This window comes from Chelonoidis abingdonii, chromosome 2 (assembly GCF_003597395.2).
Source record: "Chelonoidis abingdonii isolate Lonesome George chromosome 2, CheloAbing_2.0, whole genome shotgun sequence".
NCBI lineage: Eukaryota > Metazoa > Chordata > Testudines > Testudinidae > Chelonoidis > Chelonoidis abingdonii.
Window position 1 is genome coordinate 108,020,337 of NC_133770.1, and position 27,255 is coordinate 108,047,591.

A 27,255-nucleotide genomic window follows, 5' to 3' on the forward strand; every position below is an offset into this window, starting at 1 on the left:
TTCCTATTACTTTTCTATGTAAGCAGTTGGTACGGTTGCCGGAGGAGTGCTCTGCAATCAGAAAGGTGATGGAAGATGGTCTGGGCAATCAGGTACAGTGGGAAGAACAGGAGCACACCCCAAGAAAATGTGAAAACACCTCTCATGTCCCCAACTCAGTCAGACATGTCAATCTTGGGCTGTACTGCACCTCACTTACCAAGGAGCTGAATGGCATTTGCACCAACAAGAGGGAAAGTCCTTGTCTTGCTCTTTTCCTCAAGCCATCTCTAAACTGGTATTTTCAGGTGCAATGATGGTGTGCCTTGGCTGAGGTGCAGTCACCAACATGTCAATCACATTTAGCACACCGTGCGGCAGAACAGACCACAGAGTGCACTCAATAGGGCCACAGTACAATGTACGGACGCTGCCATCAGAGGTGCAACTGCACCAAGCCTGGGCATACCCGAGCTAGCTCTGATGGCGCCAGCTCAAATAATAATAGCCTCCTAAGCCCCGCCTCACGCTCTACATTGCTAGTTATACCGGTGCTAAGGGCGGGCGGTGCCTGTGCGCTACATGCCGCCCCTAAGGGTTATGCAGTGTAGACGCACCCGGGTTACAGCCCCCCCCCCCCCCGGCTCTACCACCACCCGCACAGGCGTCGGTGCCCATCACGTGCCACGGCCACCCCTGAGGCCGCAGCCCATCGGGGCAGGGTCCTGCCGCCGGGCGGGACCCGTCAGTCACTCGCTCACCCTCCCCTTCGCGCGCCCGACGTCCGTAGCGGCTCGCGGGCCCGGCCGCATCCCTTCCCTCTGCCCCCTGGAGTCCCGCCTCCGCCACGCGCGGCCCTGAAGGAGTCCCCGTTGCCATAGAAACGGGGATTGTTGTGGTTGTTGCTGAAGGCGGCGTGGTGCTGGGTCGGTTCCTTCCAGCGCGCGCGTGAGCCGAGTTCTAAAGAGACCTGCCCCCCCCCCACACTCCCGGTAAGGGACCCCGAAAGCGGGGGGAGGGGGCGTGTCTGTCAGGGGGTGAGGGTGTTTGAGGGGGTGGCGGGTGTCAGTCAGTCTGTCTGTCTGTCGGGGGTGGAGTGTCTGTGGGTACCAGGTTGGGTGCGGGGTGTCAAGCTGAGCCCTTCCCCTCGTTCGGGGTGGGGGCTTCCAGGCTACATCCCACCAGGTGCTGCTTGAGTTCAGGGGACCCCTGCCTTATGCTGGTCATGGCCAGACTGTAGGGCACCAGGAGCCGGGGGAGAGGGGCAGGGCTATGCACCATCTGGTTAAACAGGGGCAAATACAACTGGGGATTTGGAGCAGCTCTAAAAGAACAACAAATCAGGAATCCCTGAGCCTGGAACAGAAGTGTTTTTATCTCACTTAATTAAAAGTGGACAGACTTAATTTTGGTACAACTGTTACATGATTAACTTTAGCCCTGCCCCAATAAAAAACAGTTGTCTATGCTCCTGTTAAATAACTATTTTTGTCTTTTCCTTTTTGACCCTTCCTTCATATAGGCTTGAGGAATGAGGAATATGAGCAAAGAGCCCTCTGGACCCCCCAACCGATATGCTTCTTGTGGCAAGTATACCGTTTGCTCTCCTTATGTAAATTTAAATTTGGACATGTCTTGGGTGTGAAAAATGAACTAACTCTTTGTTTTCTAAGAAGGGAGACTTGACATACACTACCTACTATATCAGCATTTTATGCTGCGGGGAACATGCATCCCTCAATACTGTAATCCTTGATATTTTTGGTGTGGAAGGATGAGGCTGATAGTGGAATTTTCTTTGGGTTCTTTCTGGTCTGGTCACACAAGACAGGAGTCTGAGATGCTCTTCAAGCTCATCAATGTGAGGAAACAACCATTTCCCATTTTGGCCTTCATCTGTTTTCCTTGTTTGGAACACTCCCCTCTCTTGCGTCAAGGCAGAAGCTAATGCTACACTATAATCCAGCTAGGTAGATGTACTTTACCAAGTGACTTTATCTGCCCTGGGCATCATGACATCATCTCCAGGACATGCCTGAGTATTGGCCTAAAGACCCAAGGTTGTTCCCAAACTTCAGTTTTGCATACTGTAGTACCCAGCAACAGACACCACTTTTCATGAAAATTAGTCAACCCAGATTTAAAAGTCACTTTTTCTTATAAATAGCATTGTGAAAAAAGGAAGTGAACTTACTTTGATGAGGTTAACTAAATTTTTTTAATGTAGTGGTTTGTGCAGAATTTGTAGTGATGGAATAATATTTGTTTTGTAAATCAGTAGTTCGTGTTTTCTTTGTTCTAGTTTATTAAGAGTTTTAAGGATTTATGGGAGATTCCAAGGTACATAACAGAGTTGCCCCCCGCAGTATGTCTTCCTCTGATGCTTCCTACAGATTTGAGCATGATTTTTGTTTGTTGCTGCTGACTGAACCCTTTACTCTTTCCATACCAAGAATTACTGTGTTGCTTTCTATATCATGCAGATGTTCTGCTTCCCCAGTACTGCCTGAGAGAAACTCAACGGAGATAAAACCAGCTTTAAAAATTTCACAGTCTGATTTATAAATTAGAACATAGGGTAGCCTGATCAGTTGGGGTCACTGTTCCTTTTTACAGGAGGTTCCCAGAAGGTCTCAAATTGTTTCTGTTGCCAGTGGGTAGGCCATTGGGATTTTCGTTATAAACTAATTTTAAAAAGTTTGTAATTCAACTCCGAAAACTCACTGGGCTTAAAGTATTAAATACAAACACAGCAAATATGTTTGAATAAAGTAAGGTTCCAAGTTGGTACCTACCCACCAAGTTAACTAGAATGAAAAGGTTCCTGTTAATGAGCAGTTGGATGAAACATCCCATTCCAGGTGGACCAATTAGTAAGTGTGGTGAAAAAAATCCCCAACAATCTAATGGTTCTTGCCGCTGCCACTAAGGAAAGATCTTTTATTTTTTAATAGTCATTTATACACTCCTTCCATTGCCATTACGTGGAATATATTAACTGATTTCCATGGAATATCTGTTTATAGAGACTGTGTTAGCTTAAAAACCACAGTTTTCTCTGAACATGTTTTACCTACACTTCCTATAAATAACATCTAAGATTGTTATAATTTAAGATTAGTGAATAAAAATCTTTTTTTTCCTGTATATTTACTTTGTGCTTTGACAGCACAATTGTGTCTATTCTGTTTAACCATTTTTCCGAGATAGTCAGCTGTCCATTTCCCTTATTTGTGCGGGTCTTTCCTACAGTAATGTGAGTGGAAATGTTTGAAAAAAAAAACAAAGGAAAAATGTGAGTTTAAAACTACAAAATTTGGGAGTCAGATTCAAGGGCAGGTGTAGTACATCAAGCTACTCCCAGCTCACTTTTTGAAACTGACTTGATTTCAGGTTGTCTTTTAAAATGGCACCTCAGCAGTATGCAGAGGTGTTCAGCAAATGACTTAACCTGACTAGTTCTAGTGCACTGAAAGATTGCTCAGCCATGCAATGCTTGAAATTTGTCTTAAATTAGAAGAAATTAGGTATATTGTGAAAGTGGCTTACTCTCTAGTGCTCTGTTTAATTTAATCATATTTTTTCAGATTATATTTCAGTAGTTAACTAAAACAAGAATTGATAGCAGAAACGTAGGAGTGCATTTAAGTATTTTTTGTTACTAGTTGAATGAGGAAAGGTCATCAAAGAATTAATGCCTTCCATTGCTTTCGGCTACAGCTAGCCCAGGGGGAGGGGTAGTTCAGTGGTTTGAGCATTGGTTTGCTAATCCCAGGGTTGTGAGTTCAATCCTCTTAGGGATCTAGGGCAAAATCAGTACTTAGTCCTGCTAGTAAAGGCATGGGGCTGGACTCAATGACCTTTCAGGATCCCTTCCAGTTCTATGAGATAGGTGTCTCTCTATATATATTTTATTGCTGTCTTCTTTGTATTTTACTGATCTCGGTATTCATTAACCTAGTTCTCTGAATGGGGAAGATACATAACATTCCTGTCATTGTATTGTAGGACAGTTGCAGTGACAATCTGAAATAACATTAAAGGCTTTTTAAACAAGGCTCTACAGTGGTATCACAGTTTTTGTGTGATTACCTAGAAGTAGCAAGTATTTATTATTCTCTGAGTGAGCATTTCATATCTACAGGTCTGTCGCATCTTACGCGTATTTAACATGCATGATTTCAGCTTTACATGGTCAGCAAAACCAAAAAAAATAATTTTAATACTGTACATGTAATGTGGGCGATTGCACCTGCCATTCAACTCAATGTAATTTTGACTATAGGTGGTTTTCACTTTACACACTAACTGTGGAATGGAACCCCTGTGTAAGATGAGACTCGCCTGTATTACATCTTTAATAAAATGTAGTATGTTACACTGTGGTTTAATGTGGACTTTGATTATTACATTTGCTCTTTGACACAGTAATGTTATCAGTAAACATTTAACCTAAATATTTTTTTCTAAATTATTATAGAATGGTACTACCATGTTCCACTGAAACGATTAGAGAAGACCATGAACTCAGAAATCTCAATTCCTCCACCATCCCAGATCCCAGGTCTGAGCAACCTTGGAGAACATCACAATGAAATTACATTTGGGAGCCGCAGGAAATGGATCAAAGACACAGACTCAGAATACGTAAAGCTGGCAAAGCAAGGAGGCCGACCTGGTGAATCTCAGTTCATTTTAGCATTATTGGTGGTTTGGGGAGCCCAAAAATTTGACAAATATAACTGAAGACTGTTCCAGTAATTTTAGAAGTGACATGTTTGGGGGGAAACTGTGGAAAGGGAAATGTATGTTTTTGAAATATGTTGAATCCTCAAGAAAACAATGCAAGAACCTTTATCAGTAAATGTAATCATTATAGCCTAATGTCACATGCAATAACCCCAATACTTCATTGTTTGAGTCTCAGCAGTTTTCTGCTCCAGCTTTTGCCCTTCCTTCTCTATCTTTCATGGCTAAATTATTATTATTAGGCTAAAATCCATTGATTAGCTCTGAAAGTATATTTCATCTGATCCGGAACACTTTTTCTAGTCCTATTAAATTGAATTTAGAACATTGTTAAGCCTTTATGATAAAATCTGGGTATGTTAATGCCGACACATTCTAACCACAGTATAAATTATTTGGCAGGTCAGCGTCATTACATGGGGATCTGAACAATTTATTTTGTGTGTAACAGAGAAAGTATCTGCCTGGGTACTGAGCTTGGAAAGGTTTATTAGAACTGTAAAAATATACCTCTTTAGCATTGAGGGATGTGAAATTGTCATAAAATTTGAAAAAGTCTGTAAAGGTTTTATTAAAATTACTTTTCAGTTTTTGCAAGTAAATAGTTTTTATTATACATATATTTTGTTTTCAGCTCATTGAATATGTGAAAAACTTAAATGGACATAAATTTTCCACAGAGTTTCAATGATTCCCAGTCTGTAAAATGAGAAATACATCCACATGTATTTTCAGGCACTGTATTATACAACTATGTCAAGATATGTAAAATGACATACCTGATACAATTGAAATACAGTATTAGAAATAATATTGAAAAAATGAATTGGCCAGACCTTCAGAACTATTGCCACTTGCTGGCTTTGTGGGTAGTCACTGCTGATGACTGTCCTATTAGGATTAAAAAGTAGTGAAAGTTCTGATTGTCCAGTTGCATCTCAATAAGGGCTACAAATAGAAATATTTCTTTTATTAAAAAATGTAGTAAAAGATAACAGAAACATAAAAATATTCATTTATAACCATGGAAAATACTACAGCATTAATGTATCTTTTTTTTTTTAAAAATTTAAGATTTGTTGAAACATTTTACACCTAGTACAAGAAAAACATCCCCAGTAGCTTATGCTGTACCTGACTGGTATACACACCACAGTAAACCACTAACAGATGATGAATCTAAGTAAGTATGCTCTGATTCCATGGAGGCTGTGTAATTTTTTGTAATCTACTGTATTTCTTTTGTTAGTCTGTTAAGTTTTATGTTTTGAATTAATACTTTTGCAACAGAAAAATATAGAAAAATAATTGTGAAATCTTGGTCTACAGAGCCCAAGTTTCCTCAATGCCTGACTACATGGTTCATGAAGAGTTTAAGTCTGATCAGCTCAATGGTAACTATGAAACAAAAAGAGGGCCTTTTGATTTTGATATGAAAAGTATTTGGCAGAGGGATGCTGAGGACAAGGAGAACAAAGAGAAAAAGAAGGTACGATTTAAAAACTCTCTTCTTGGTGTAAAACTTCTGAAAAAACTATTTATTTTTGTTAAGGGTAGTGACAGTGTGCATTAGACCACCACATTTTTGTACTGAAATTATAGAAGTGATTTAAAATACTTAGTTCTGTCTTGAAGTTTTCTTGTTGCAGCATACTGTACCAGGAATGCATTTTCCAATCCTATTGTACATTTCATGTACTGCAAAGTTAAAGTGAAATATTCTCCAGTCATCTCTCATAATGCAGTTTATTTTCTATTCACTCTCTGCCAATGTAGGCCTTTCTCTGGATCTTTTCTTGTTAGAGACAGGTGAATGTTTGGGAGACAGTTTGGGTTCTGTGTTTAGTTTGAGGAAATATTCTGAAAAGTGCTTTGGTATCAGTTCTGAAAACAGATATCCTCCATTTATCCACATAATAGGTACAGTACAAGCAGTCATTAGTGCAATTTTTCACACATTATCCTTTAGTTTGGATTGATCTTGATCTGGCTAAAGCTACCTGTGATGGCAGTTAAAGCCTAAATTTTTTTTTTTTTTTTTTACGTGTTCACTAATTTTGGGTGCTCAATTTCTTCATGCTATGTTTCTGACACCTGGGATCTGATTTTCAAAGGTGCTGAACACCAACACTTCTCTTCACGTCAAAGGAAAATCTGGAAATCAGGCTCTAGGTATTTCAAGTTGTGAACCCAAGTTACCTGTGCAAATTTGGGCCAAATTACCTTGCATTCTGCTGAAACTACAAGTTAGTGAAGTTGGGAATTGGGGCTCCTGTAATGGCTGTCCATCCGTACAGAACTGGGCAGGGAACATCTTGTCATTCCACATAAGCAAGCAAACAGTTGTCAGGTGATTACACTGTAATTTAGATAATAATTTAGAGACATGAAGTTGATTTCCTGAACTATCTAGTCCCCAAGAAGACTTAAATAACCAATATTTAAAATAGAAGCTTAAGCTCCCAAGGAAGCCTCCTGATTAAATTTCAAGGTGATGAAAACAGGGGAGGAAGCTTTTTCTTTTTTAAAAGGATGAAAACAGGAGGATGTAAGATAAAACAGGTCCCCTGATCATCTTGTTTATGACCCCACTGTTGTCAACACATCTGGGGCCAAGTTTATCCCTGAGGTGAGCAGGCATAACAAGTTAACTTCAGTGGGAGCTTGACCTATTTGTACCAAGACCATAATTTGGTCCACAGCGTTCCAAGTCAGTAGTTTATAGTCATTCTGTAGCTCCACTGAATCTGAAATTGGAATACATTACACTACGCTGCTTAGACCTGCTTTCTAATCTGTTGAGGGCCATCATGTAATTTATGCCACCATTTTCACCACTGCTGAATTTGACTGAAAGATGCTAAATCTAAAAATTAACTCCCATAGAGCAAATGCCCTAAGATATCTAAGATGATATGATTGACCACTTAACTCTTCCTAGTTTAAATTTTATTTTGGTTCCTACCTGATTGTGCTCCTTCCGAGAGCCCTTGGTTCATGCATTGTCATTCCAGCTTTCTCCATCAGGATTTTTCTGTTCTAAGTACCTTGATGAATTAGACCCTAAAGAGGAGGGTGAGGACATATCCGACTTCTGTGACAAGTAGGAGGAGGAATGTGTTTCTGAGGGGTTACTCAATCTAAACACTACTTGCATAGGTTGGGGAAATGGTCTGCCTTTACTGAAGAAAATGTCTTGGCTGCAGAAGATTCAATAGTGATTTTTCTCTACTTGTTTGTGGATCTCTTCCGGTGGCAGTTATGAAGAATTTTCCATTTAACATGAAATATCATGGCATGCCCCACTTTCATAGCAAGTTTTACCTCTTTGCCCCCCTCATAAAGATTTTCTATGCTATTATTGTTTAAGAATGCCTTCCTACAGATTCTTCTAATAAAAAAATGGAGAGAGCATTAGGGAATAATTTTTATTGTAGTATCTTGGCCTTGCAATCTATATAGTTGAACTTTTACAAATGAATTCTTAATGCTATTTAAACAAAATTCCAGTAAGTCTTCCATTTTCTTATTTTACGGTGATGCTTTAGATAATTTGTAGTTAGCTGCTAGGGTAGAGCCAAGGTTCTCAATGCAGAAACAGAACAATCTTTGGTTTAAAATTTTGAAAGCAAAGTGCCATTTTGAAGTTTAGAATCATTAGACACCGTTCTTTAGGGTACAAAAGTTGTTTGCTGCAGTCATAGAAAGAAACCCTTAAGGATGTACTTAAGGAAACCCTTACGGACAAGTGCAAAAACATTTTACCCTGGAGGGTTCCTGTTTAGTCCAGTTTAGAAAACAAAGTTCCCTTCTGGGCTCTACTGCTGATTCTTCAACCTTCTGTGTGTTTCTCTTTTGAATTATGAGAAACTCCCTTATTCCTGATATTAAAAGATGGGTTTCTGACAGTTGCCATGTCCAGGAAAACTGGGGCCTGGGAGATCTTTCCCTTACCTTCACCTCCCTCACTCTAAATGTTAAGGACAATATTACACTGTTGAGCTTCAAGCTTCTTGCCAAAGACTGTGTTCAAGTTCCATGTCAATCATACAATCGTACAATCAGCAATTTTTTCCAAAGCCACATTCTGCCAAGGTGGTTCTTGGTACTTTTAAGACTCATAACATTTAAGTGAGCAAAGTCAGCCCTTAAGAAAGATTTCAGCTCCCTCTTCACTTGTGCTATGCTCGTCCATATGTGTCACTAGGACATCTGGAGACATGTGATATGAATGAATATGAATTGTCACAGCAAATGAATATAAATGGTCACTGGTACAGGAAAAGTGTATGAATGACTCTATAACTTGGTGGTTAGAGCACTTTCATAGGTTGTGGATGACTCAAGTCCTTGCTTTTATGACTACTCATACAAAGTGGAACAACTTCAACAGACGAAACTGAGAAAGCTCTACACTAGAATATCTCATAGTCCACTGTTAGGGTGTACTCTTGCAGTGGGGTAGACCCCAGTTCAAATTTCTGCACCACATAAGGTAGAGGAAGAGTGCCACAGGGTGTCCAGTTGTATGCCGCAAATAAGGGGTTATGACTCAAGTGGCTAGAGTAGGTACTGCTGTCTTAGCCTACAAAACAGGGCAGTTTAGCCTACTGGACAGATTCCTTGGGGCTGCTCTTGCTCTTAGGGTAGCATGGCCTAACAGCCAAAGTCCCTGAGCAGTGCCCACACCCTGTAGTAGGTGTGGGGTAGGGGGACCCAGGTCCACCCTTCTCCACTGGGTCTCAACCCAGGGCCCTGTGAAATCAGTGTTCTGCAGTGTAGCTCAGTTTCCTATTTTAACAGTCATATTCCCTGGATCACTTCCTACCCTTGGTTCCTGCTCTGGCAGTTCCCCTTGGGGACATTGGCTTTCTGGCTCACTTTAATCCTCTAGAGTCAATGGGGGTTTCACTGTTGATCTCACTGGTTTGGCCTTCACGGCCTGTCACTCCAGTAACTCACTAGCAGTATGTATCCACTCTTCTCCTTGGCCAGCCCAAAGTGAGCTGGGTCACTCCCTTTTATATCCTGTCTCCAGGTGGAGCATGCTCAGCAGCCATGAGGGGGCATTGCCTCTTCCTCCCACAATGTGAGATTAACACCAGCTGGGTCAATACAGGGTAGACACACCCCATCAAAAGGGGGATTGAACCTGTGTCTCCTACACAGCCCAGGTGAGTGTTCTAATCACTGGGGTAACCTTTATAAGGAGGGTTCCTTCTTCTTTTTTTTTTTTTTTTTTAGCTGAAACTATTTAATCAGTTTGTTTCAAATTTGCAAATAGTTTTGGGTCAACTGAAACTGCATATTTTAGCAAATAAACTATATTCATCCAAAAAAATGTCACCCAGCTTTAATCCTGAATGCTGTATGGAGCTTCAAAATGCCTCCAAAAGGTGATCCTGATTCAAACAGACAAGCAGGCCACCACATTCTATATTGGAGAAGGGCACTAGAATGTGTGAAACTCAGAGCTTCTTGTATCCAGAAGCCTTGCAGGTGGAACGTGCATTCTCTCAAGACAATCCTGATTGTCATATGCATAGCAGAGAAGAAGAACATGATCATAGACATACTGAATCAGACAATGACAGATCTTCATGAGTGATCTCTATATCACTGTGGGAGGAGATCAGATCTTTCGGTGGGCCACACTGAAGGTGAATCTCCTCACCTTTTACTGAAACAAGAAGTTACTGGTCCTCTATGAATGATACCAAGAAAAGACCACATTAGCAAGTGACAACTTCTCCATCCCCTGGGGTGAGAAGTTCCTTTATGCCTTCCACCTGATCCCATTTGTAACAAAGCTAATGGCAGACTTTAGATAAGGCTAAGTTTGATCTTAAGTTTCCTGGTGATTGAGACAAATAAGGTGCTCAGCTCTGCTGGAGATGGCCAAAGTTAGTCCTATCAAGCTGAGAGTCTGGCCTCAGATAATCACTTTAGAACCAGGACCCATTGTGCCATCCCATTTCCAGGCCTTTCTCTCTAACTGGGTAGCTTCTGTCATGATAGAGATCTGTAGGCAAGGTGTCTACAGGCTGGTGGTTTGTATTCTCTTGACCCCTAAAGTAATTTACATAAAAGAATTTCTTACATGGAACTTCATTTTTCTGGTGGCAATGACTTCAGCTCATAGATTAAATAAATTTCTGCTGTAGTGACTGAACTGCCTTATGCCACATTTCATAAGGGTGTGGTATTGCTACAGATTCATTTTCACTTCCTTTCCAATCTGATATTGGTGTTCCACCTTACTGAGCATGTTGTCCTGCTAATATTCTTCAGGTTTTGTATGATTCCATTTCTCATTACTGTGACCTGGCTGACATGAAGCTAAGCCATGTCCACACTCTATCCAAGATAAGATGACCACTGCTACCTGACTCAGGAATGTTTCCATCACAGACATATATGTAGCAGCTACATAGTAATTGCTCTGCATACTTACATATAATTATTGCTTGCGTTCAGGTTTCAAGAGGGAACTCGATTTCAACAGTTCAGTGCTCTAGAACTTGTTCACAAATAGAGGTGGCGAAACTTTCTCACCTATCCCTAAGAATTTTTGTTTCTTATTTTCAGTTAGCCAAATTTATATCAATTTTCTTGACTAGTGATTGATTCTAAAGATTTGAATTATGTCTGATGTTATTTATTGAGAGGTAGCCTTCTATATGTATTTATTAAAAAAGATTGTACTTTCTCAGGTCATATTATTGGCACTGGCCTTATTGTGGCAGCTGTACTATTTTTATGTGTGTGTGGGGAGGGGAGATCCCTCAAATTTTTACTATTCAGGAGTGAGAATCCTGTATAGATTATATTTTTAGAGAAGAGAAAATTACTTGCCTTGTAATTCTTTTCCCCCCAGAAGCTATGCTGTAGGATTCTCTATCATGTACTTCTATTCAGAGTTTACCTATTACCTTTTGAGATGTTTTTCACTTTGTACCTTTTCTTTAATTTTCTTTAAGGCTTTTTTATCATATGTTAATCATCTTGTTCTAGTTTACTGTTAGTAGGAGTTTCAGGTCTTATGCAATCAGAACTAAATGAACTCTTTGGAGAGGAGCATTTGGACTTGGGTAGAGTTGATGCATGATAACCAGTTAAGGCCTGAAACATGCTCTGCCTTCTTACTACTGCCTTTAATGGTCAAAAGCCTAAGAGCTAGCAGAGTTGTAAGAGGCTAAGACCTAGGACTGAGAATCTTTCAAAATGGTATTTTCAGAGAAGCAGAATTACAAAATATATATTTTTCCTGTCTCTGAGATAGTTAGGCCCTGGTACTTTAAGGGCTTTAAAGATAACCAACCAGCATCTTTAATTGCACCCAGAGGAAAGTTTGAAAGCCAGTGCATGGAACACTGGTATTAGATGTTCACATGGATTTTGCCCTCTTAAAAGGTGAATTTGCTATACTGATGGTTTCAAGTGGTTATTAACAGTAACCCTAAGTCTGAAGATTACCCATTAATTGGAAGGAACAGTTGTTTCAAGATGTTTCTCCGCCACCAGCATCTTTTCAATTTTATTTAGATTTCATGTTATAAATTGAATTAAACCAGCTAGATTTCATCCATGATGACCTCACATTGATTTGGCATGAGGAATGGTAAGAAATCATGGAATCAAAGTTTAAAGGAAAGAGATGCTCAACAGAGTATCTACAGTGTACTGGTGATAGTGCAGCATCTTCTAATGGCCCCATTAACACATTATTAATGATTTTCATTACAGTAGCACCTAAGTGCCCCAATCAAAATTGGAGTCCTATTATTCTAGGCACTGTGTGGGCACATAGAAAGACACACACCTTGTCCCAAAAAGCTTACAGTCTAAACAGGCAATGCAGACAAACAGATGTACAAAGAGATGAACCAATTAGCTCAGGATTACACACTAGGCCAGCGACAGAGCTGAGGATAGAACCCAAGCCTCCCACTTCTAGTTCTCAAGCCGCTATATGATGCTGCCTTATTGTTTCGAATCTTTGAAATTTGACATTTAGGTATTGATACAGATTTTTTTTAACATAACCATCCTAAAATGTAACTTTTCTCCCCCTCCTTCCTAGCCATTATTTCACTTTTGAGCATTGGCAGATTGAGAGGTATGCAAGGGTATTTCAGTGGGACTCCTTTTGCCTAAGGCAGTGATGCAATGTTTCCATGGCTGGTCTCTTTCCCCATTTTACCTGTGATAGCCTGCGAGTCAAATTTTGCAACAACTATCGGTAAATTTCATTGCAGTTTACAAAAGGCAAGCATCTTAAATCATGTCTTTTGCATAAGTTACAATATTCGCTAATTCTCCTATCAGGAAAATGCTGTTCAAGTTGAGGTCCATGTGGGCAACACAAAAGAGGTGCGTATATCACTAAAACAAGTGTGGTTTGACAGAAAAGAAATTTGCCTAATGCAGTAATCATTTTACAGTACCGTCCAAGAGTATATATTGACTTTCCAAAAAGTATTGTTCCCAAAAGCAGGCTTAATTTATGTTATAATACTGCACTTGACTCTCAACTTCTTTTCTAAAATTTTATTTCTTCTAGGGCTAACATTACTCTTGCTTTCTTTTCTTTTTTTAAAACTTATCTCCTAGTATCTCATCTGTTAAGCCGTTATGTACAGAACAGTTTACATTGTATTGTATACAATTTCTTGAGAATTACGCATTTTAAAATCACTTTTATTCAAGATTTAGCAGTAGCTATGTGATTATAATTAAAAATTTTTAAACACATTTTTAAAAACTAAGTTCAGTATCAAAAGTTAAAGGTTTTTTTTAAAAAAAGATAACCTGATCATTGTCACTGTCTATCTTCTTCCTTTTTAAAGAGATGCTTTATAATACAGTTATTTTTCACTGTTATAGTGCCTTATCTTCAAGGACTTCAAAGCATTTTATAAAAATTAATGATTTAAGCCTCGCCACCTATAAAGTAGGCAGTCATTTGTCATCAGTTTTACAGATAGGAAAACTGGGATACAGAGAATAAATGACTTGCTCAAGTCTCTAAGGGAGTCTGTGACACAGTTGGTACTAAAACTCAAATCTCCTGTGTACCAGTTCTGTGCTTTGGCCATTTCTATCTCTGGTCTTTGATTCCCAACTGATTCGCAGTGGAACTCAAAATAAGCTCCCAAGTGAACTATTGGACTTGCTCCGTTACTATGGAAGAAGAAACCTGTTTTCCCCATGACTATACTTGAGCTTAGTAGTAAAATTATGTCAGAAGCCTCCTATATATAGTTAGCAGGACACATCATACAATTTAAAAACTAGTTTTAAAAACTCTAAAGAGAAATCTGAGAACTCCTAGACTTGAATAGGGCTTTAACACTAAATCACAGAGATGTGCAATATTACTCCCAATTTACAAGCACTTTACAAGCAATTTACAAGCACTTTAATTACTCAGTGTTCTTTCCTCTCTCTCATTCTTGTTGCTAAAAACAGAAATCTTAAATTCATCTATTTTTATTTCACACGTAGGAAAGGTCATTATTTACATTATGAGCATATGAGAAGCAACAGCAAAAAGGTTTAACAATAAAATGTAGGTTTCATGTATAGATGCCTTAACATTTCTTTGCTTCCTCAATAATTTTTCTAGGAATAAAGGGTAAAAATATAAGTGCTTCTGACATGTTTTTATAAAATATAGGGCCAGCAGACTCATCTCCACAGTTTTAAAAAACTTCAGTGAAAACAGTTGTTTTTAAACAATCATTCCCAGGTAATGTTTGAAACTAAGAATCTGAATGTGAAATTCACTCCTATGCAAAAGGCTAGCACAAGGCCTATGATCCACTTATTCAGACTGAAATTATGCATAAATTTTGTGCTGACAGCCTACGCAGAGAAGAATTTCACTCATTGAAATCAACTTCATTGCTAAGGAAAATGCAAAAATAAGCAGCATAAATAATGAAATGTGAGCATTTAAAAAATTATATTACTTAGTAATTGATGGTGTTTTTAAAAACATATGTAAAGAAATGTATTTATTTACAGTATATTTTAATTGTCAGTGTCTCCAAAAAAGTTGGAACACTTTACACTGGAATGTACATAAATGACCCATTGTTCCATAAAATGACTTTAAAATATAGCAATAGTGAACCACAGTTACACAGCTTTTAATATTGTATTTATATACAGTAATAAGATTAGATGATTGTCACAGTTTGTAACTCTGAAGCCTAAAATGTCTGTAGAGCCAGCGTGAAGTGATGAAAACAGCTGTAAGCATGACAGAGATATTTTTTTTTGTTCAGAATATCACCAGATTCTGTTATCGTTAGGTTTTGCAGAATGTTCCCATCCAATTTTTAAGTTCTCAGCCATTTTGACTTTTATGAATTACACCCCTGCTACAGCAAGGCATGTATTTATGCCATGCCAAGAGTCCTAGATCACTGTGATATCAGAGATAACTCAACCAATCACCACCCTTACTCTACAGCTAATTTTCATGCAACAGTTTCATTGGTTGTTTGAGAGAGACAGAACAGATGTTGAGTTACTTGGCCTAACTGCCACAATGTTTCAAAACCAAGCACATAACAACACAACCAGCATACACAATAACTGCAAACACACATAGCTTTGCATTTCCCATTAGCATAGATCAACAGAAATTTCCCAGCACAGCACAAGCCACACACAAATCAACACAACCACCCACACAATGACAGAACCAGCACACACAATAACCCCCGACGTCACTCTGAAGCCTACGATGTCTTTCAGTCAATGTGAAGAAATGGAAGCAGATGCAAGCATGGCCGAGAGCTTATTTTGTTTAGAATATCACCACATTCAATTGTCACTGGGATTCTCAGTTTATTACTGCAGTGAGGTGGCCTGGCTCCCAGACGCCCCAGAGAGGGACGAGCCCTTATGGAGGTCAAAGTGGGAGGAGTCACTGGAGCCTGTGCCTGCCCCTCAGAGGTCAAGGCACAGGGCAGGAAGTATAAAAACCCAGCCCCAGGGCTTAGAAGCTGCCTGGCTGCTGGAGAGGCCAGATGCTTATGCCCTAGCTCCTGCTGGGGAGACTCCTACAGCCTGTGACCAACCCCGAGGAGCTGCCCAGTTTAACCCTCGCTCAGTATCCCGAGGAGTCCATGGTGTGGGACGTTGTGGAAGACGCCGCTGAGACACAAGTACCGGTAGAGGGGGAGGTCGAAAGTAGCCCGGGGGCAGCTGACCCTAGTCTGGCTGCGGCACACCCAGAGCCAATGTCAGTGTGTTACGGCCAGGATCCCCACTGACACAGCAGCAGGCTGCCGGCTGCTGTTAGGGCCCCGGGCTGGGATTCAGAGGAGTGGGCAGGCTTGCATCTCCCCTGCCACCCCACTCACAGGTGGCAGTATCCCCCTCGCCCCGACGCTCAGGCCCAGGAGCCTGGGCTTCTTAACTTACTGAACTGTTTGCTCAGCCCCTGCCTGAGGGTCTGAGCCGTGAACTGAGGTTGGCTGCCCTGCCCTGACCTAGGGTCTGGGCTTCCAATACGAGCCTGTTTGCTCAGCCGCTGCCTGAGGGCCTGAGCTCCTGGCTGTTTCCTACCTCACCAGGCTAATTCGTCAGTGCACTAGACTTGTGTAGTGAGGTGGTCCGGCTCCCAGCCACCCCAGAGAGGGGTGAACCCCAACAGCAGATGTTTACAATTACCCTCCACATTTTTAATTTCTCAGCCATTTTTTGCTTTTTTACCCGTGTGATAGCTTGAGCTTTCAGCTACTAGTAATGTAAATAACTGTACTCATTAGCAGAAAGCAAGTGACATTTGGCTTCATTGTCCCCGATAGCATTCTCTCTAGTTTGGCTTCTTTGAGTTGTTGCTGTGGTGGCTGTTGCCTGAGAAGCCCTGGAGACAGCTGTTTTATCCAAACTGGTTAGCAGCCTGAATGGCTTTCAGATGATTCATGTATACTTAGCATAAAGGCAGCTGGAAAAACTTTTCATAAAGAAGAGAAGAATTATATTTTTGAATGTAAATCCAACATCTATCCCAATTTAGTTAGATTTTCCTAAGATGAAGAATGAGCTGTTTTCTAGCTGCGAAACCAAGATCTCCAGTTCATTTGTAATTTAAGGAAATCTTTGATTACATACAATTTGTTTCATGTTTTCCCATGAAATGCATATAAAATGAGAATTATCAAAATTAACTATGAAAATATGAGAGTCTGCCTTGATCACAGTCTGAGCACGACTGCACAATAAGTATGGCAAAATTGCTTTTTAGTTTTTTCATTTCCATAATCAAGTAAGGTTTTCAAAGCTTGAGGAAGCACTTTAGTGAATTATTCCTTGGCCTTCAGCTGCAATGTGGATGTTTTGTTGAAATTCGAGTCAAATAAAAAATTATTAATAAAAATCAAAAGCAGTAGAGTTTTGCCTACCTCTGCACTTTGTTTTCCATGTCCTACTTTTTGTAATTGTTTAGGCTTTTCTTTTTTTTTCTATCTTATGTTCCTGTTTCTTTCCACTGCCAAAAACACTCTTTTTCTCTTTCTATCTGCTGTTCATAATATACATAACCATATCAAACTGTGTTTCTGTGGTACTCTTTGTGTAGGGTTGGGAGGATTAGATTTCTTATCAGCAAATTTCAATATATGTCAGTTTCACCATACACACACACACCCCAGTGAAAAAATATTTCCATCAGTACTAATCAGAATTTTCAGATAGGCAAAGTAAAGGCTTGTCTACATTGCGCACTGGATCGACGGGCAGTGATCAATCCAGTGGGGGTTGATTTATTGCGTCTAGTCTAGATGCGATAAATCAACCGCCAAGCGCTCTTCCGTTGACTCTGGTACTCCACTGGAGCGAGAAGCACAGGCGGAGTCGACGGGAGAGCATCAGCTGTTGACTTACCACAGTGAAGACACGCGGTAAGTAGATCTCTGTATGTCGACTTCAGCTACATTATTCACCAAGTTGAAGTTGCATAACTTAGATTGATTCCCTTCCCCACCACCCCCCCCCCCCTCCAGTGTAGACCAGGCCTTAGAAAAATGCTGCTTGAGATCTCATTAGTGTTTGATTTTAAGGCTATTTATTTTGTATATTTTGAGCTGTGATGTTGACAGTTTGTGTTTTAACTGTTACAAAGCTTTAACTTTTTGAGTCTCAGTGTCTACTGTCATTAAACAATTTATTGTCTGATGCCCTCATTGTGTGACTCTGCATAATTTCCCACAACTGTGAAAATGTAAATTGATAAAAATAAAAATAAACTGTCAATGCTGATAATGAAGATAGAGGAAGGCAACAATAAGACAGATTCATTGCACCTAAGAATATTTGAAATATAAAGCACAAACAAATTACTTACTTAGAAAAACTGAGCCTCAATTTTTCAGTACTTGATAGTGTAGAAGAATGATTCTAAACAACTAGAATTTACAATTTCCAGGTCTGAATAAAAGACACCATGACATAAAACTAGTATTCATGTAAACTCCTTTCATTTTGACAACAGTATCTCCCGTCTTTTCATCTTTTTAAGCCCCAACTCTTCAACGATCATTTTGTTCACAATGAAATAACCTCATCATCTTATCATTACCAGATGCTGGAATGCATCACCTTAGGTGAAATCCTGGCCCACTGAAGTCATTGAAAGTTTTGCCATTTACTGGGGGCCAGGATTTCACACATGGTCTTTCCATTTCAGAATCAGTACAAAAGCTCCATCCTAGACTTCATATGTCCTCCATAAAATAGAGGTGCAGGGGAAATGATCCAGTTCTTCACACTCGTCAAATATTCATCTCTCCTCTTCCTCCTCTCCTCACTACCTCTCATTGTATCTTGTCTTTCACTGGCCTTCTAGTTAGTACATGCACAATCATTTCACATTTTTATTACACTCCTCTTCACTCATATCATATCACATCTGCATAAGCTACCTGCAACCTCCATAATTTACTTGTATTTAGAAGAATAAGCTGCATTTGTTTTGGAAGTGTTTCAATTATATTTTCATATGAATGTTACTATACAAAAATAAATTGTATTGTCAGGCTTGCAGCCTAGTTGCAATTTCTGATATTTATTATTTTGTACTTTAACAATTATATATAATCTTCTTGTATTGATCAGATCCAACTTAATACAGAATGGCTCTATGCCCAGTAGTACACAGCTAATTTATATAGCAATATACTTCACTTCTGATCATCCAGTCTTGAAGCTTTTGTAATAATATGATAGCAGTGATTATATCTATATCTTCTGGTGTGTTGGAATGTCCTGGTAACTCTGACTTTCAACTAGCTATATAAGATATTTTAGTAGATAAAAATTTGTTCACATATAATTTTGGTTCTAATAATTTAAAGAATACACAAAGAAGATCTTAAAAATTCTTAGGTGACCTTTAAAAATTGGGCTTGTGCCATTTTTAACTTACTTATGGTGTATAAAGGAAGCTTAAAAGAATGTTTAAAACATCATTTCTGTGATTTTTAACCTTAGAAATATTGGGAAAGTCAGGTTTGGTCTTTATTGTTGCTGAAGGACATCTGCAAGGTTTGGGGGATATTTATTTTGACTTCAACACCTTAATTGAAGAGGCAAGGGTATTGAACCTTTAACCAAGACTTCCTTTAACTTCACTTACTAATTAACATTTTGGATAAAGATGTTAACACTTACAAACAGTTTTAAACAGTCCCATTAAGGTTCCTGTGTCTCTTTAGTTACTCGTTGTTTACTCTCTTGGCTCTTTTGATGTGACCATTTCACTAGGTCTCCAAGTATCAAAGAATATTCCATACTAGACTGAACCTGAATTTGCAGTGTAAATAAACAAGCAGAATTTAAAAATCACCACCTTTCAGGCCTTCCTTATACGTAATTAAGAAAAGAGGGGAAAAGCTCAATTTTGAGGCCACCTTCTGTGTATCTATGTTGTTTGGAATTTCCCACCTCAGATTAATATAGTAATGGCTTTATTACTTTCTGGGAGACCCTATGTTTCTTAACCAAATGGACTGTGGTTCTTAAACCAGGGATGAAACCTGACCCCACTGAAGTCAAAGGGAGCTTTGCTATTGACTTCAGTTGGACCAGGATTTAACTTCAGACTTTTTTCATTTCTTCCATGCGGTGGACTGAGCCATGATGAGAAGCTTTGACTGTTAAATTTTAATTTGGTGGCTTAATTTTAGTTAGAAATGTACTACAACTCTCTCTTGTCAGAGAGAAATGCTTATGGCTCAGCAGATTTATTAGTGGTGTCACTTAAAAGCCTACTAATATAACTAGTGATAAATAGGGTTATCTCATTTTCTTCAGTTTTATCATTTACTTTCCTAAACTTACTGCTAGAAATACGGTACCTTGAATTGTGCAAATACTGAAGATATGTAGAGCTACCAAAGTAATCCCTTTTTCTGATGTCCCCTGATTATGTATATTTCCTTAATCATAACATTGTTGTTAAATTAGGTTTTCTTTAACACAGGTAAAGCTTCCTGCTATAAACCCCAAATACCCAAACAGAATACCACCCTCTACTGCAAATAAGGAATTCCACGGGGGAAATAGGCTTTATTTTCCGCCTATGTAAGTAGCACACACATTGTATTAACTAAGGCCCTGATTCTGAAAACATTTTAACTTTACTCATTTATATAAATGTTTGTAGGATCAGGGCTTATATCTGTAATGGGCCTGAGCTACCTTGACTCTCGGGCTACCACGTGTACCATCTGAAATATTAAAATGGTTTTATAAGTAACTTAAGTCATGTTATTTAATTTTTAGGATATACCATTAAAAGTAACTACAAAATTGAAAAAGTAGGCACACACAAGTCAGTACATTCAAAACTTTTAGGTTCCTACAATGATGTTTATTGTGCACATCCAGTACTTTCTTGCTGTTGTTTTTTAAAACAGAAGACTTTTTTAAAAAATAGTGTTTTGTTTTTTGGTTCTCAGTGCAATGCAGTGAATGGACCATAATGTCCATTATCACTATTTGTATTAAAGTAGTGCACAAAGAATCCAGTTAAGATTGAGGCTGTTGTTTGGTCTGACGCAATAAGTTACCATCATGGCTTGAAGAGTTTACCATCTAATTTAAGACAAGACACAAGTGGTGTAACAAACTATAGGAGGGAGAACCAGGGTAACTGATAGGAACATGCGATTACATCAATTAGCTATGCGTATAATTAGATGGTTTCAAGTTGTTAAAAGAATACTTATTGTAAAATACAAAGGAATAAATGTATAGTCCCAGTATGTTTTATATTCTGTGGTTAATAATTTGAACAAAAGCATTATGTGTATATATAACAGCAAAAATGGGAATAGAAAATGCCACATTTATGTAACTTTGGATATTTCTACACAGCATTTGAGAATGAGTTGCCTTTCTGGGTTGGCAAACATGGCAATGGAACTCAGACTAGCCCTCTAAAAACAATTGTCTAGACAGCGCTTTGAAGTAGCAGCTCGGACTGAAGCCTATGCTCTGAAGCCTACCCCTCTCTGTAGGCTTCAGAGCTTAAACAGCAAATTAAAAGTGCTGTCTGTACAGCAATTTTTAGAGTGCTAGTATGAGCCTTGGTAGCCCAAGCCTGTAACCCAGGCTGGGAGGCTCACACCAAAACGTGTAGCTATACCCTTCGACTTAACATTGCTTAGGAATCTAGTTGTTGAACTTGTTGACTTTTATTTGCTTTACTTCTCCATTTCTGACATGAATTACCCTTTTCATCTCACTTTACCATTCTGCTATAAGGCCAAATCTTGCAGCTCTCAATCACACAAATCTCCCATTAATTGAGTTTTGTTGAATGAGGACCGCAAAATTTTGCCTGTTAATTATGATAAAAAAAACTATGGTTATTTATGATTGATTATGCAAACCTCATGACATTATTTTATAAGAAGCATGTTAAATTCATATTATGCTAATTAAACCATGAGAAAATGAATAATATAAATGACAGTTCTGTTTTTGTTATTTACTTGCATATAAAAGAACTTGGTATAAGATGCTACTCTCCTTTCTGTAAAATAAAATGGTTGCTGCCAAGTCTTTCTTATGTTTTATTTCTGAACTCTTGTCTGATATCTATTTTATTTTTATTTATTTTATTTATTTTTTGTATAGGCCTGGTCAGAAAAACAATGAACCAATAAACTTCAGCAAACTGATTAGCAATGGTTACAGGGATGATTGGATTCAGCAGCGTAATGATTGGGAGAAAAAGATTCAGCAAACCTCAAAAAATAATGAGCAGACTGAAGGTGAAGTGTATTGTGATTATTTTTTTCTGAAGTTAGTAACCAAGATTATCTCTATCAACTCACACATCTTACTTTTGAATATAATTACATTTACTTTTTTATTTTGCTCTAATTATGTCAATATGGCCCCAATTTAAAAAATATGTGACTTTAATTGTAGAGGCGAAGTTGTCAGTGACTTTATATATCTTTTAAGTTGTGAAAGTATGCTTTGGTTTTGTCTTGTGGCTAATTCTGCTTGCTTTATTTACCAAAGAGATTGAAGAAATAGAACTACTCACCTGCTTAAAGTTAAACAAATGTTTAAATACTCTTCTGGATCCTGGCTTAGGTACATAGAACTTGGTTCTTAGGCCTTTTCTGAAATCTCCATCCCAAACACAGCAAAAATCAACAGTATGACAGGTAGATCAATCAGTGTCATTACGCAAAAACTAATTCCTGTCTGCTTTTGAGTATGGAGGTTTTGAAGAAATGCTGTTAGTGCAAAAAAATCCAACATCAGCAAAAGAAAAACACAGCTATGCAGAACTCATGCTTTAGAATCTCACTTTGTCATGCACTGTTCCATAAAACTACAAATATATAGCATTATTATGTGTGTATTTTAGTGTTATAAAGTGAAAAACATCTACATGCAACAATTGACTTCAATAAATCTTTTATTAATAATTACATGGTAATCTTAAATCTATCTATTCACTGACACACAACCATTATTAATTGATACTAAATACAAAAAATATAGTTCTGGAGCCACAGACTTTGAGAGTTTATTTCCATTTTATGTAACCCCCACCCCCTGTGCAATTGCTATTTCTTAAAGTAAATTTGAATACTTAAATGCATTTATTTCAAAGGCGTCCTCATTTGTCCCTCTAACTTTTTATATTGTTATCTTTAATTTAGAAACATTTGTGGTTTTAGGTAACATATGCCTTTTAAAATGCTTGTGAACAGGGAAATTCCAAAAGCCAAATGTAAAAATGTGTGCAATATGTTCTTGATTTTGAATAAAGACATGGTTCTCTATAGTATGCTTGTATGCATGCAATGTTAGTGTAGGCATACAAGCATACTGTAGGGAGCTATGTGTATATTAAACTGTGACTGTAAAATGTACTCACTCAGAAAATTTCACTCAAAATAATATAAATATTGATCTTAACAGTGGTGCAAATTGGTAACTATAAATAGGATTAGAGTTTGATTGAAAATTGATTTAGGTTGGTTTAAGAATTTTAAAATTTGTTTACTCAGTTTTTTATACACTTTCTGTTAATTTTATTATGGCATCTTTAGTAAAGTGTTCTTTCTGCATTATTTCTTGCAGAAACTCTTCCTCCAAGTGAGTACCAGAAGAAAATAGGAAAGAAGCAGAAAGCTAAAAAATATACGTTGTCATTCAAAAGAAAAACTGTTGCAAAAATAAAGGATGAGCCCAGATCTCAATCTGGACCTGAAATAAGTGCCCCGCCTAAGAAGTCACTCTTCAAACTCAACATGTATGCCACCCCAGTCCCTATCCACACAGAACGCGTTGCTGTCTTAAGAGAATTAAAGACTTCATTAATCAACCAAGCAACCTAAAAACTTTTCCCTAACACAAACATTTAATGTTTTTATTACCCTTGGTTTTAGATTTTAACACATAACACCTTTTCTTCCTGAATTTTTCAACTATTGCGGTCTTTGTAGGTGGAAATTTAAGATTACTGCATTATTAAATTTCCAACTTAATTTTTTCAGTGGAAGCAGGTTTGTATGCAAGCCTAGGATGGAGCATCTCAGGAAATGAAGGAAAGGTGCATACACTGAGTCTCAGAGCATGTTTTTAATTTTTTGATTTTTGTTTTACTGTGCTGCATCTGAAACTTGGGGCAGGTTAGGTAGGGTAGCTTAACCTGTCAACCTCTGACTCAAGGTATGTGTGAATAGATGTTGCCTCAACAATGCAGGAATTTCAGGGTAATGGCTAGTTGTTTGATTCTCTCACTTTTCCTTTTATTTTTTATTTTTTAAATTAATTTATGTAGTGGGACTTCAAATAAAATTTAAACATCAACTATAAAAGAAAATGAAGTGACAGACATAGTATGAAGAGTGGTGAAAAGTAAATAACTTCTACTGTGTGTGTGTGTATGTATTTGTGTGACAGATTTCTAATGATTTGAGATGCCTTTTCTAGGTAATTAGGTAGTTAAGGTGAGATCATGCTTGTTTTTTCTCCCAGTAGATTCCTCCCACACCTGTATAGTGTCTCTTCCAGTATGCAAAGGAGACGGGCTAGATAGTACTGGCAGCAGGTCTGACTGACCCTACATGAGTTGTATCTTTGGGGAGTTTTGGTCTTGCCCCCTTCATGCTGGGAGGACTATTTGCTGTACCTTCTTCTATTCCCCTCCACCTCCCACACTCTTTCAAAGGCTTAGTACTGCCAGTCTGGTGCTGAAGCTGTACATCTCTTCCCACTTCACAGCAAGGCAATGTCATAATTTAGAATTTAGGATACTACCACTATAATTGCTGTGCACATTTACTGGGTGCCAGTTAGGTTAATGGCTACAGCACCATCCTTAAATTGTAACAGTCCCAAAGTACTGATTTCATAAACTGACAGGTCCATATAAACACCTAGCACATTGACTGGTGTTATGTAAATTACCAGAAAGTATCTAGATTTTGGAGTTCCATGGTGTGTGAGAGAGATGGCAAGTTGTCAGTGATGTAGTTAGCCAATTGATATTATGTCAGCTTGTTAAGGGTCTTGTTTTGAGTTATGTGCAGTGACAGTGAGAATGAAGTGTTTTTAGTTGTTACTCAATTTAAAGCCACAAATTATGCAAAGAAATATCTAAAAGGGCACAGGTGTTGAAATTTCCCTAGATTGTGATAGTGTAAATCTCCCACATTAAACATAATCTATTCCATATAATCTAAGATTAGTTAGAAAGGGAGGATAAACTGTTTTATTGCATGGTATTAAGCTATTAAAGTCCATATATTGCTGGCTTACTTCTCAGTTTGGTATTCCACATAATAATCAGTTGGAAAATTATATGGGATACAGACGTTAGGATGATTATTTTTACTTTTGTCTTTAGCATTTACTTTTCCCCCATTTGCTACCTTTTTCTATCTATTTTTACCTCCCCCATGCCAAACTTTTTTTTCTTTTTTTTTTTATCTTGTTCCCTGCCTTCTCTTGTTACAGTTGCCAACTGTAGTAGTATGAGTCAGCTTTGTATATAGAAATGGGGCTGGAGGGTTACAAGTGTAGAGCTCTTCTGCAATTAAAGTGACTCACTGTCTAGGATTGTAAATGTACATTTAAATCAAGTTATAAACTTTGCCCTTTCCTTAATGGGTATGGAGCATCTCAGATAGAGCACAGCTACTGTGATTCCACTGCACAGTTGAATATCAGAATATGGGGGCCCCTCACACGGAGCATGCATTCCCACAAGAAATGGAATTCAGCTCTGCTTGGGCTCCCTTCATACTTTCATGGGCAGAGGTAGTTTAGGGCATCATACAGCTGGAATAGCTGATCTGCAGCTAGATATCTCCACAGGCCATTGACTTCTGCATGGGCACTAGGGTCTGTCCACACCGAACTGGCAGAATCAGGGTCTTAGTTAGTTTTCTTCTGCAGCTGGCTTCATGTGTGGAGCATTGTTATATCTGATGCTGTTTTGCCACTTGTCCACCACACAGGATGCATACAAGTGAGCAGTCGATAAGGAAGCATTACAGGGCATTGATGCTTGGTCAGAGAGCAGCAGTGCATTGCAAACTTCGCATGCAGCATTGTCTTTCCTCTTGGTCACTTAATAGAAGTATTAGACTTTGTAGGTATTTTTGGCAAGTGAAAGGTTAGCATTTGGCCATATTGTTTTATTGTCAGAAGTTGTCATCTAGTCTCTCATTTTTTGTATTGCAGGTTCAGAGACATCCCAGCCCGAATTGACTCCAACAGACAAGTAAAAGCTGCAGCTTCAGAGATGTAATAAAGATATTAATATTTTAAAAAGAGCATCAAGAACAGTAAAGCATGATATAGCTTATGAAACAGGCTCCTATGTTTATAGGTTGATGTTTGTTAATTACAAGTATCTAACCATTGTAGTTAAATTCATCCCTGGTGCAACTTCTTTACTTCAGTAGCTTTACACCAGAGATGAAATTGGTTCAGTGCTTCACTCCAGCAAGTTTTACAGTGTAGGCAATAGCTACTGCAGTATACATCTAGGTCTGGTTTTAATGTTATGTCAGCATACAAAATTGAAACTTTTTTTTATTATCACTGGTTCCACCAGACTATCTATACTATTCCCATCAATTTGCCTTTCATTAAGGTTTCATCCACATACAAATACCGTACCAATATAATTAAAGTAGTACAATCCCCCGCACTGTGGACACAGTTATCTGTTAAAGGAAGGGGAAGTATACTGATGTAAACATGTCTACACTAAAGATTGGACTAATATAACTACTTAGATTAAAATCTCACACTCCCAACTGAAAAGTTATACTGGTCCAAAAACTCTTAGACAAGGTTTACAGCTTTCTTACAGCACTGCGGCACTGCACCTGCTACATAAGAATTGGCTGATCGGTGGCACTGCTGCAGGGACAGGAGCAATTCAGCAGATTCTGTAGCATCATGTGTCATAGTTTTGCATGTTTTGCATCACTGGAAGTGGTTCAATAGCGCAAACAATGAGACTGATCTGAGCAATACTTGCTGTCTGCACTTAAAGCCTTTAAAGTCTTAATAATTTTGTATGTCTTGTAATTTTGACTGGGTCAACAAAATTGTATTTAATGCTTGAGTTCTGTGTTGTTGGTTCATATTAAGCAAAAAAAGTTATATTTTTGAATTAACAATGCATATTAATGGTAAAGATGTTCCTCTGAAAGCTGGGATGTATTAACAATTTTCAGTACCGCATTTTCACACTTACTTTTGTCTGTTTGAATTAGGGTTTGTCCCTTGAATCTCATAAACCATACAAACATTGAATCTGTTTGAGTAGATTCCACTAGAGAATGGACATAATTTTGGATTTGGTTCATCAAGAAATTTCCTTTTATACTGTGGGGGAAAAGAAAAAAAACAAAGTATTATTACAACTGAAATGTTATTTTGGTTATTTCCTTTTCAGAATATACTCACCATTCATTGTACATCTGTTAATCCAAAATTAAAGGTTTTAAGTCATAT

At 38.3% G+C, this 27,255-nt stretch overlaps 1 protein-coding gene across 3 annotated transcripts; it reads left to right on the top strand.

Moving 5' to 3' along the window:
* Window positions 1–877: 877 nt before the first annotated feature.
* On the top strand, window positions 878–27,229 carry C2H7orf57 (chromosome 2 C7orf57 homolog). Of its 3 annotated transcripts, XR_012655254.1 has the most exons (10): window positions 878–971; window positions 1,509–1,565; window positions 4,460–4,657; window positions 5,803–5,911; window positions 6,058–6,217; window positions 13,057–13,101; window positions 20,228–20,328; window positions 21,889–22,025; window positions 23,359–23,830; window positions 25,969–25,987. XR_012655254.1 is itself a non-coding variant. In XM_032796819.2 (9 exons), exons 1-9 carry the CDS (start codon window positions 1,511–1,513, stop codon window positions 26,033–26,035), a joined length of 1,044 nt encoding a protein of 347 aa, XP_032652710.1. In that variant the 5' UTR covers window positions 1,501–1,510; the 3' UTR covers window positions 26,036–27,229. The 3 variants fall into 3 exon arrangements, 2 of the variants coding, with proteins under 2 accessions (XP_032652710.1, XP_074918709.1); XM_032796819.2 differs by lacking the exon at window positions 878–971 and having other exon boundaries at window positions 1,501–1,565; window positions 23,359–23,530; window positions 25,969–27,229; XM_075062608.1 differs by lacking the exons at window positions 878–971; window positions 13,057–13,101; window positions 25,969–25,987 and having other exon boundaries at window positions 1,501–1,565.
* The last annotated feature ends 26 nt before the right edge of the window (window positions 27,230–27,255 follow it).